At 31.1% G+C, this 12700-nt stretch overlaps 1 protein-coding gene across 1 annotated transcript; it reads right to left on the bottom strand.

Annotated features, from left to right (window-relative positions):
* Window positions 1-7586: 7586 nt before the first annotated feature.
* On the bottom strand, window positions 7587-11410 carry LOC118049464 (putative casein kinase II subunit beta-4). The gene is made up of 5 exons (XM_035059460.2): window positions 10812-11410; window positions 9531-9749; window positions 8805-8914; window positions 8533-8698; window positions 7587-7962 (listed from the first exon to the last, which is right to left on the bottom strand). The coding sequence occupies exons 1-5, from the start codon at window positions 11086-11088 to the stop codon at window positions 7832-7834; spliced, it is 903 nt and encodes a 300-aa protein (XP_034915351.1). The 5' UTR covers window positions 11089-11410; the 3' UTR covers window positions 7587-7831.
* Window positions 11411-12700: the final 1290 nt, after the last annotated feature.

Raw genomic sequence — 12700 nt, 5'->3', positions numbered from 1 at the left:
CTGTTTAAAAGTATTAAAAAAACAAAAAACAATAAAATAAAAGATTCCAAAAATCACAAGCACAAGAAAAAGAAGAGGGAAGGAAAAGGAATTAAACCATTATGAGGTGTTTTTTTTTTTTTTCCTAAAAAGAGAGAGAGTGATGACGGCAAAAAAGATAGGCACATAATGATTTAGATTTTTTTTTATTTTAAAATTATTTTAGATGTTTTTAACTAAGTATATTTAAAAAAAATATTTTTTTTCTTTAAATTAAAATTTCTAGTATCTATGGATCGTTTTAATATGTTGATATTAAAAATAATATTTAATTTTTAAAAAATATATGTTTTTAAAATATTTTTGAGTAAAAAAATAATTTGTATTGTACTTCTAAACATATAATTTATATGTGTAGATGTAATGTTGTTTTTTTCTTGACCGGGATCTTTTTTTTTATATCATGATACTACATGATGATCATGTGTTAGTAAATATGATCACATTAGTGATTTAGCAGTTTCGAATGATAAAATTAACTTAAATAAAAAAAAATCAAAAGATTAATCACTTAGATAGTTAAAACTTAAAAAGTAAAATGTGAGGCACTGGAATAAAACAAATTATGATTTTCTCTTTGTGTTTTTATTAATAATTTCAAACAATATTCACTTTTTATCACGTATCGGAGGGTGGAAATTCATGTCAACATTTAACAATCTCAAGTGGCATAATGCAATCAGATAACAATAATAATATTTATAGATCAATTACTAAAATAAGTAAAATATATAATTAGATACTCGAATAAAATATAAAATAAAAATCGGGCATTGAAATTTCAGTTTTCTCTGATTTTGGTCCTCACGCAAACATGTCATGCGAGGTTGCATTTTAAATGACCGCTAAGCAAAGGTTCGAAAGAGCGTAGAAATTAATTACGGACCACAAGGCCTTTTTCTCCTCAAGTATGCGCGTCCAATAAATAAAAAAATAAAAAATCAGGAGTTATTTATATCATTGCTTGCTTGCTTTTTTTTTTTTTTTTTTCACTTTAATTGCATAGTTATAAAATTCAATTTGTATAAGGCACGAAACACGTATTGGAAGGATCAATTTCTAGAAGAAAAGGAATTTAAGAAGCATCAAAACAGCATTGCTATGATAGAACAAATTTTCAAATAAAATCAATTAATAAATAAATTTTGATTTTTGATTAAATCAGTTTAATTTTTTTTTAACCTGGCTAGGCCGATTGGTTTTCTTCAAAAGAATATCCAGAACAAAAAAAAAAAAAAAATAAAAAGTTTTGTGTTAATGATTCGATCTTATTTATTCTTGTATTTCAAAATATTTTTGAAAAAAAATTTTTTTTATTTTTTTGCTTTAAAAAAATATTTTTTTAGTGTTTTTAGATCATTTTGATATTTTAATGTCAAAAATAATTTTTAAAAAATAAAAAAATAATTTTAATATATTTTTAAATAAAAAAATATCTTAGGCTTCAAGGAAGGTGTGATAAAGTAGAACTTTTGAAATTATTTAAGAAATACTAAAAAATATATTTTTTTTTTCTATAATACTACGGGATCATATGTGACAAATTCATAATAACTTACTCAAATTCCAATACATTGCTCGACAAGAGACTACGGCAGACAGCAGAAATGAGCCCACCCTCGGAAAATTAAAATACATAAATCAAAGTCTACGAGTATCAACTCAGGAATGCTATCATTTATTGCTTATTTGAACTGCTATAATAATAATAACAATAGCAATAACAATAATAATAATAGAGACCTAACCTATTTATTGATAATAGTATGGTCCAAGATGGGAATTCTTTAAATTTGTCTCGTAAACATTCTCCACCTTATGTTCCTAAGGATCTGCAAAGAACAATTCAATGTGTCCTCCCGCTAATTTTATTATTGATTAAATAAGTTGCAGTGTACAAGTTAGACAAGTTCCAACCCTCCAAATCAATTCGATTGCCGCCTTGCAAGCATTTTGTAGCTCTTGAAGAAATTTGAGAGGACACCGATGCATTATTATAAGTAAACATGAATCTACATACGATTTTACATCTGTTTTTTTTTTTTTTTTTTTTGCCGATTTAATTTGGTCATGGAATAATATAAGACAACCCAATCTAGATGGTCAATTACACTTGTTAAATCATTTATGAGATGTTGATTTAATTGATGGGACTGGCTGGTGTCCAGTGGAATAGTTTGGAATCGTTTTTCACTCCTGTATTTAAGAAAAAAAAATGGTTGCAAGATTTTAATTTTCTTATATTAAAATGCATTTATTCTGAATTAGGTATTCAATATATCATTTATTATTATACATAAAGTTAAAAGGCATTAGTGATTTGATATTGATTATAAACAATGCAATCAATAATAAAATGATTGTTTTGCTCTTAAAAAAATCAAAGAATTGAATGCACACGGAAGTAAAATTGTATTTTTACATATTTATTGTACAATGTAATTATATCCATGTTCTTAAAAGAAAATAAAATACAACTAATGTCTTCTGGGTGTTTTTTAATTTTTAAATTTTTTATATAGTATAATTACAAGATGACCCTTAGGATCAATTCTTTTTTCTTCACAAGGTCAAGAGGTACTTTTGATTTTTTAACCTCGGCTTTCTTACACTTATCTCGTGGGATTAAGGATGTTCTTGTTTTTATATAGTTAAAAAAAAAAAACTAATACGTGCAAAGCCTTTTAGGTGATTATCGGTGACCTTTCAAAATGATATCCAAATCAATGCATCACCTTCTACGACACGTGTTGACATTCATGGCATGGAGGGGCTCAGACGACAGTCTTTCTCATCTATTCTCTTTTATCTCTTCTCCATGTCAAAAAAGTGTGTTGACCTTGTAAAATTACAAAGTGGTCCTCAATCTTCTAATTATATCGAATTTGATTTATTTGCTCTTAAAAATTTTATTACTTGGTAATATGATAGTGATGCTTAAGTTTTCTATTTTTCTCTTTTTATTCAGTTATCACAATTTAAATATTTTTTTATATTACAAATGAAATAAATCAAAGACGAGGAAGGGCTATACACTTCATGTCCTGAAAAATAATTTCTTAGTGATATAGAGTGACCGTGTTTAATAATACTACCTCCTGCAATTCATATCCAACTTGCATTATATTTTTTTAAAAAAAGACATTTGTAGATGAAAGATAATATAATTTTTAAATTTAATGAAAGGGCACTTGATAGCATCATTTCATTTCTTTTGTATTATCGTCTACTAGCCCCTCACTCCCCTTGCTGAGCACGACAAAGGAACCGGTCACAAGGGGTGTCGTAACAGACCAATGCACCGCATCCACGTCAGTCTCCCTCTATGCACACGTTGGCATTGCCGCCTTGAAAAAAATGAAAAATAACCAAATTACTGAATTAGCCTCTTTTGGCTCATAATTACTTAAACACCACCATCATTTTTGCTTCAAACCCTTTCTTTCTCTTAAAAAATAAAATAGAATAGAACCTCCCACTCCCAATTTAGGCAAATTCAACCTAATCAATATTCCAAATGATATTCCCTTGAACCCAATCCAACGGCCAATATATTTTAATTTAATTGGCATCAATAATTTCTTTATTCTCAATAAATATTAAATTTAAATCTCTGATTTATAAGAAAAAAAATAGAAATAATAATTGAATGATAAGATATTTAGTCACCAACCATTTACTAAAGGAAACACAAAAGAATAGTATTTCTATAAAATGATGGGTCCTCTTTGTATAATATATATTTTTAAAACCTGGCTCGATAGGTCGACTTGAAATTCAGGACTGTAATTATACCGGGGTGAAGAAAAAAAAAAGAGCTTGATGTAACCCGGTAAGACTTAATCAAAAACATAATTGCAATTCGCTAACTTGAATCAAACCAGGTCTAAAAACTATAATATAATATCTTTTCACATATGCTCATAACCTAAAGACAATCGAAGAAGGGTGCTCTATGAATCATGAGACTCTTTTAGCTCCTTTTTTCTAAATCATAAATATTTGAAGAATATTGTTGTTCTTTCACGAACACAATCTCTAATTATCCAGTCTTCATGCTGCATTAGATTCATTATTATCAAACTTAACCTGACTCAATATATTAAAGTTGCATATAATCCAAGTAATGATAATTAACATATTTATAATTTCATCTATCAATTTATGATTTATTCAAAATTTAATTTGATTTTTTCTTAGTATATGTTTGAGATGATACAATATAAAATAATTTTTTTATACTATACATATATTTTTTTATAGCAACACATTAACATCATAAAAAAATTACTTAAAAAATATTAATTTGATTTTTTTAATAAATAAAAAGTACTTCAAAAAAAAAAAAAAAAAACTAGACCTTAATACGTAGGTGTCAAACAGGAGTTTTATATAAAATGTCTCTAGTGGCTAGCCTGCTGCTTAGTTTTTATCAGATTGAAAAATCCTATGTTATTATTAAATAGAAAAAAAACAAGAAAAAGTTGTACAATGATAACAAAAAAAAAAAAAAAAAGTTGCTACTAGATTAAGTTATTATTTTGATTGACCACGTATGTACTTGGAAAAGCTTGTTTTGAGAAGTTTCCTTGCTGATTCGAAAATCAGACGGCAGAGATTATGTTTTTATCTTTAATTGTTTTTTTAAAAATAATTTTGGTTTAAAAATATATTAAATTTGATATATATATTTTTAATATTTTTTTGATATATTTTAAAATAAAAAACTATTTTTAAAAAATATTTTGTACCACACACACTAAAATTTATAGAGTATAATTATAAAACCAGGTCCAATGAGTTAGCTTAGTAATTTTTTAATTTAAAATAATTAAAATAATATATATTTTTAATTAAAATTTTAAAATCTAAGCTAAATATCAATCCATTACTCGACACCAATTCGTCTCTTAAGTGCTGTCCATGCCTCCAAAAAGTTTTAGAAAACCTCCACCATACTTTAAAAATTCTTCAAAATAATTTTACGAAGTATCCATCCCAAAATCAAAACTACATATTATTCTTCTCTCTCTCTCTCTCTATTCAATGATAAAATATATTTTCAAATTAAATCTGAACATTAATTGAAATTAAATAAAATTTTCAAATAATTATAAAAATATATTTTCTACATGTGTCCACAGCATCTTAAACATTGATATCAAAATCCCAACACGGTAGAAATAGCCACTGCTTTCAAGTTTATGTAGTTATTTTAAACAGTATTTCGAGTAATAATTGTTTTCTAAAGTGTGTTTTATTTATAAATTATTAAAATAATATATATATTTTTTATTTTTTAACAATTATTTTTAATATTAATATATTAAAATAATTTAAAAAAATGTATAAAAAATTAAAGTTTCATGCCGGGTGGCCCCGCGAGTGGACAATGGCCAAACCCCATCATCCCCGGCAACGTACCTCTCTGTATGTGAAAGAGGGCAAAAAGAAAAGGGAAAGCTCAGGCAATAAGAGACATGGAAACAAGATGATGTCACGGAGTCCATAACAGTAGGGAGAGCACTCAGCCCATGGAGCCGTCATTTTCCTCGTCAAATGGGAGATGGTGAAGATACAGAGACAGAGGGAGGAGGCAGATACTCTCAACAACTAATTTATACATGACGAGGAGAAGACATTTGAAAGCTAAGTTAATCTTGATTTCAACGATATATTATCTATCAGATATGGACATGCAATTACTTGTCTTCCAAATGCAATCAATTATTTGCATGCTGGACCAATTATGGTGTTAGCTGGCTTGACTAATGCCTACGGTCTGTTCGTCAACTGTTCTTCGTATTTCATCATACTTGAGGATTAAGCGAAGATATTACCTTCTTTTTAGAGACAAATCCTCTCTTTTATAAAATCATCTTCCTCTCTTTTCAGATTTACAGGCTGTTATGGGTCGTGTTTCTTTGCTAATGGCGAGCACCGAGTCCTTTTCTTTCTTCCCTCTCCTCTCCTTTTCTAATTAATTAATATTCCAGGAGGAGGTGATTTAATCGCAGGAATCTGATGGTTTTTTGAGTTTAAATAATCTGATATTTATGTTCTTTTAGCTTTAGAATCTTGATTCTAAGATCATGTTATCAGTTATTGAGGTTTTGAACCATTTTTTAATGGGTTTTTATTTTTATATTTGTTTTATTCATCCATTGGTTGTTCTTGAGATTTTTTCAAGCATCCATGAGGGTGATTGTGAGTTTTTTCAGACAAGTGAGGGTAGTTCCCCCTTCACTCACTGAATCTCTGCCCTATATGCCTATTAGCATATATTGTTTAAAACCCAGAGCCAACTAAGATTCTTCGCAAAAAGAAAGGTGATGGGTTTGAAAAGCATGCCGCAAAGGAGGCCTTCAAAAGTAGATTGCCACATGCATCTAAAGTGAAAAAAGTTTCCACCATCGTATAATTATTACTAGCTGAAACTTTATCAGAGGTAGGGCAGGGATACAGATGGAGGATTCCACTCTCAATTTTTTTTTAATTAAACAAAACTCTATATCAATTTTATTCAAAAAAACTCTCAATTAAGTCGTCCCATCCATACTTATCATGGATTCCATCCAAACCGTGCCTTCCTTGTTTAAAGAATAAAACTGATATGAGGCAAAATCGGTGCTAATCCAATAGTAGGAGGCATTTTTTAGGCTCTCCTTTTTGTTTTTGTTTGGACGACTCAAGTTGAATGCCACAGTATACCTAGTTGAAGTGCAAGTGTGCAGCTTGTGTGCCATGGAGAAAGCGAGCACGGGTTCAAAATCTGGATTTATATTCCTATAGTCATGTCATTATCATGTTCGGACATGTTATACATCAAACACTTGTTGGTAGTAGAGAGACATGTGTGGAGTAATCAGCAGTAGGAAATTTCTTGACCTCTGCCCTCATATCAAGTCATTTTCACTGTTACTTGAAGAAATTCGGTGCCCACTATGCTTCCCTTTAACATAAACTACAAACAAATGGACTGGACTAGCAGGACTCCCAGCTCTTGCAGGCATGGTAGTAGAAAGATATGTGTGGAGTAATCAGCAGTAGGAAATTTCTTGACCTCTGCCCTCATATCAAGTCATTTTCACTGTTACTTGAAGAAATTCGGTGCCCACTATGCTTCCCTTTAACATAAACTACAAACAAATGGACTGGACTAGCAGGACTCCCAGCTCTTGCAGGCATGGTAGTAGAAAGATGTGTGGAGTAATCAGCAGTCTGCCCTCATATCAAGTCATTTTCACTGTTTACTTGAAGAAATTCGGTGCCCACTACGCTTCCCTTTAACATAAACTACAAAGTACAAACAAATGGACTAGCAGGATTCCCAGCTCTTGCAGGCAAGGAAGGAATCAAGAAAACGACAAACAATTCATATCTTCCATGTGGTCTGCAGATTGCAATCAGGATAAAGAATCTGGAAGAACTATCGGGAGCTGTAATAGTAAGGCACCATGATCATAAAAAAAGGGGATGGATGCTGGGAGAACTACAATGCAAAACACTTTGAAATAATTCTCAAGTTCATAGAAAAAAAAAAAAGAAAAAGAAGAAAAGAAAAGCTTACAAACGCTCTGTTAAATTCACAGATAAAAACTTTAGGTAGGTCAACTAATGGCCCATATCGCATTTTAAACACTTCCATTTGAAACTAATTGTGATCTTTCCAGAATCGTTTGCTGCGCACCTTCACCTTGCTTGTTAAGAGTTGTTGCACTTAAACAAACAAACGAGGCAAAGTAAAAACTGTCAACCATGGGAGACCTCAAACAAATTTTGCAACTCCGTGTCAAGGCTTGTGGAGTTTGAAGCCAAAAACTCTTGGAACGTAGCTCTGTATTGCTTTCTGTGGCTTTAGGTGTCCATATGTCATCAAAAATAGGTGAGGGAATGTGGTTCCAAAATAAGCTCCATCAATGTCTAGGCAAATGTCAAAGAAATTTTCATATAGAAACAAGACAGAGTGCAACTTTAAACATGTAAATACTGACATGAAGCCATAAAAACAATGCAATAAAAATTTAAGCACATAGTTCAACTTAATAGGCCAGATCATCTAAAATCAGAAGCATAATATCGTCGAGCATGCAGATACAAGTTTGGTCCCAAAGTTAGATGTTCGGCAGAATCATATCTAATAAATGGGGACTTCAGGTCAGCAGAAAACAATAACCAGAGGAAGTAAAATCTTTAAAGATACTGCGCATAGCATGAGCAGATTCCAATTATACACAATGATATCAAGTAGCCAATGACTGGTATTCTAGGCCCCGTTTGTTTTTGCAGTTGAAAAGCATTTTTACAAAAAATTAAATTTGTCTTTTGCTTCAAATTAATTATTTTTTTATGTTTTTAGATCGTTTTGATGTACTGATATCAAAAATAAATTTTTTAAAAAATAAAAAAACATTATTTCAATGCATTTCCAAGAGAAAAACACTTTGAAAAGCAATTACTACCACAATACCAAACAGGTTCATGGAAGGATACTGCCTTGATACTTGGATCGAGGGTAATAGATGTCTTCACATTTTGGACAGTAGATTTTGACAGTACTAGAACGAGGAATGTCTGATTGACCAACTGGAAGGCAGGGCTGTCCACAGCAATAAACTCGTGGGCATCTCCCAAAGTCATAGTTTTTGTACTTCTCCAACTGTTGAAGTTTCCAAAACAACATTTAATGCGCAATTAAATAAGACAAGATGACAAACAAAAGAATAGAGGAGGAAACAGATGAAAGCAGCACTAAATAATATTACCATTGCAGACATCCCCTTGCTAGTAAGTATGTAACGCACATGAATAAGACCATAGAGCATCTCTGCTGCGGATTCCACCAACTCATTCTGTTCTTCAGTGAACATATCACCTGAGAATGTGCAAATGCGTAGAAGAAGCTTAACACCACAATACAATACACGGAATGATGCACTGGTTCCACACTGAACCATGGATCCATTAGTGTGAGAAAACTTGATCAAGCTACAAACTCTCCTCTTCTATTTCTAGGATGTAGGAAAACATGGCCACCTAAAGAGGATTTCTCAGGCTTTGAACTTTCACTACCCACATGAAGTTTCATTCAAAGCAATGTCTCATTTATACCATTACCCTATGAGCTAGGACTCCTTAAATTATTCAATCACTTATTTCAAGACCAACACAATCCAAGCATAAAGAACAAAGTCACAAAATAGTACATGTTAAGACCACCATGCATATTATAATGAATCAGCTGCCCAGGCCTCTAGTCTGCATTTTTTTTTATCATGGTCATAGATTATGGACACGGACCACGTGAAAGTTCAACTTAAGAGATTAGCAAGTATCAGAAAAACATAACAAGCGAACTGGATTCCAAAAAAGGGTAGAGAGTTTGGAAGGAACATAACCAGTCCAGTCTGGAACTTTGTGAAGCCTATATAACAAATTAAACAGAAATTACAAACAAGCAGTAGTCCTATTTACTGCAAAGAATTGCTTACCATGAGAAGATTCAACATCCAATATAAGATCAAGTGCATAATCATAGTATGGAACTTGACTGCTCAATCCACAAAGATTAAAATCATCCTGAATGTACTCGTCATCAACTTCACAGAAAAATTCATTTCCACGCAAATTGCAAAACCATGAGATCCAAGATGTATCATCTCCATCAGAACCACTAACATCAGACTCCTCACTGTCTGTCTCAGATTCCTCTGCGGTTCATCCAAATAAGGGCATCATAAGCAGATGATTATTAATGACCTTACATTGATAATTGAGTAGAGAAAGGGAATAGAGAATAAAGCAAAGTCACAAGGGCCTAAATTAAATAAGTTGGGGAACAGGACCAAATTAACATAGAATCCAAGTAGTCAAAGGAATCCAAATGGATGGCATTAGGTTTAAACATCCTTTTATACAACCGCTGCAATTCCACAAACAGAAAGAGTAAGAAAAAGAAATGCACTTAAATCCTTACCTATTATTCTTAGCTGTAAAGGACTCGCTATATATACTACCTCATGCAAAATATTAATAATACATTGAAAGTAAACAGAAAACATTACAAACCAAGATCTATTGGCGGCTAGAATGTAACGTGTACAGTATACATACAAAGAGCAAGGGAAATGCCAAAGTTAACTTCTTGATTGGATTAAACAATGCTCAGAGCCAGTTATTTTTACAAAGGCATAAGTCAAAATGTAGTGAAACTCCTTACACTCAAACAGCAATATTCACATCGGACAAATGCAAGAACGGAAGCGAGTGAAAATAATAATTAATTCGAGCATCATCAATTTACCATAACCAAAACCATACCTTTTCCACTTAAAAACGCACATAAAACTAAGTAACTAGCTAAATAAAAAAAAAATTCATTATCATCACTCCACAAACCAAGATCCCATACCACCAAATAAGCTAAAAAAAACCACCATAACATATACACACCAAAAATTAAAAGTAAAATCACCCTGGTTATGAGACCTACAGACGCCCGAGCCACATTACTCAAAAAAGAACAGCTAAAAACAAAACTTCCAAAACAACATTAACTGTCCACAAAAACCTGGATTCCATAACACACATTCACCTCCAAATAAACTGTCCACAACTCCCACGAAACCCTAAAAATAACAAAAACCAATCAATCCCCCCAAAAAACACAAACAAAATGATAAACAAAAACAACAAAAACCCAGATCCCAAAACACACAAAAACAATGACATGATCAAGCTGAGCACGAAGAATCAAGAGAAAGTACTCCTACCATCAGAGCATTTGTTTTTGGATAGCGAAGCAGAGCGAGAATCAGCACGATGATGTTCAAGATGCTGCTGATGCTGTGATGATTTACCAGTAGAAGTAGAAGGAACAGACAATCTTTCTTTATCCTTACTACTATTATTCAATCCTCTCGAAGTTGAAGGAGAAGACTTCTCTAGATGCTTGTCTAGCGCATCATTTATACGCTTTCGATCAAGCGGTCCTCCAACAATCTCCGATCTTGATGACCCGCCACCAAACCCACCTCGATCTTTGTACATGATTCTTCTCTCTATCAGTTTCAAAACCCTATAGTCTCGATCTTTTTTTAGCGCAGTTTCAAGCTTTGAGAGATAAACTGGTGGAGAAATAACCCTTAGATTTTGGGAAAATTATGGGGTTCGGATGGATTTGAATATTTAATGATGAATTTGAGCAAATAGGGCTGAATTGAATAGAAAGACAGACGGAGGTAGCTAGGGTTTTTTGGTCAGGAGAAAGGAAGATTTCCACGAGAGATTTTTCTCTCTATGTGCTCTCTGTCTCTCATTGTTTTTTTCTTGTCATTTCATTTATTTTTAAGAAAAAAAAAAGTTTTTGTTTTCTATTCTTATTAATTCTTCTTCTTCTTCTTCTTTCCTTTTGTCGGGCTTTTAAAGACACAAAGGGAAGAACACTAGATCAAGCCCATTATTGGGTGGCCATATTTTTTGGTTCAATGACAAATAAAGCCCAGGGTAAGAGGTAGAGGATAAATCCCGTTTCAAAGTGTTAATTATTTTTTAAAATATTTTTTATTTAAAAATATATTAAAATAATATTTTTTTTTAATATCAGCATATCAAAATGATATGAAGATATTAAAAAATATATTAATTTAAAACAAAAAAATTTTTAAATTTTTTTCAAAAAAACTTTTGAAATACTAAAACAAATAGAAACAATATCTAACAACATAATAATTAATGTTAGATCTAAGAAATTTATGATTTATAACTTGATATAACCAAATTTCTAGAAAAAATATATTGATATGAAAAAAAAATTCAATTGACATGACTAAGTTTTTATAATTTGATTGATTTAGCAAGATCCAATTTATTTATTTTTTAAAAAAAAAGATATTATCGTTTTAATAAAAAATATTAATCCTGTAATTTGTATTTAATTCAATAATCCATATATTTTTTTCGAGTCAATCATCACACACAATTTTCAGATTAGGTTTGGCAACTTTTACCATTGAACTTTTGATAATTACCCATAGACTATATGTTAAATTTATAGTGATGTTAATAACTATAACATATTTTTGTTTGCAATCCATGCAAGAGGATATCAAAGTTAACATCTCAGTCCTTGTTGTAATAATTAACATCTTTTCGAATCCATTGTGGAGTGCGTATTGTCGGCAGCCCAACATATCCAATTAAAGTATCTTCCTTGCATAAATTAAAATTAATTAAAAAAACACTAAAATAGAAGGAGAAATTACTATACTCCAAGAAACATTTTACTATTCCAATAAAATAATGAAACTGCCATGACTGTAAAAAGCTTTTAACTGTTCCACTAAAATAATTTAGCTTTATATTATTCTAATAAAATAATGAAACTGCCATCACGAGTGCTTTTATTTTTTCTGTTATTTTATATTGAATTTGTTGAAGATTTCAAGGTTATTTAATGGTATATTTGTAATTTATCTATATTAAATATTATTAAAAAAACTTATTGGTGCGTGGCACGAGCCATTAAGTGAAAGACTTCTCATATCATTTGGATAGAGCATATGGGCCTTTCCGGCTATCAAACACTAGCTTTTGCAGGGAGTTTTGAAGGGTTTTGACACCTCTAATAATATGAGATAACACGTGTCCCGAAGTATGTCTC

Source organism: Populus alba, chromosome 14 (assembly GCF_005239225.2).
Source record: "Populus alba chromosome 14, ASM523922v2, whole genome shotgun sequence".
Lineage (NCBI taxonomy): Eukaryota > Viridiplantae > Streptophyta > Magnoliopsida > Malpighiales > Salicaceae > Populus > Populus alba.
This window is presented reverse-complemented; position numbering and strand designations above follow the sequence as displayed.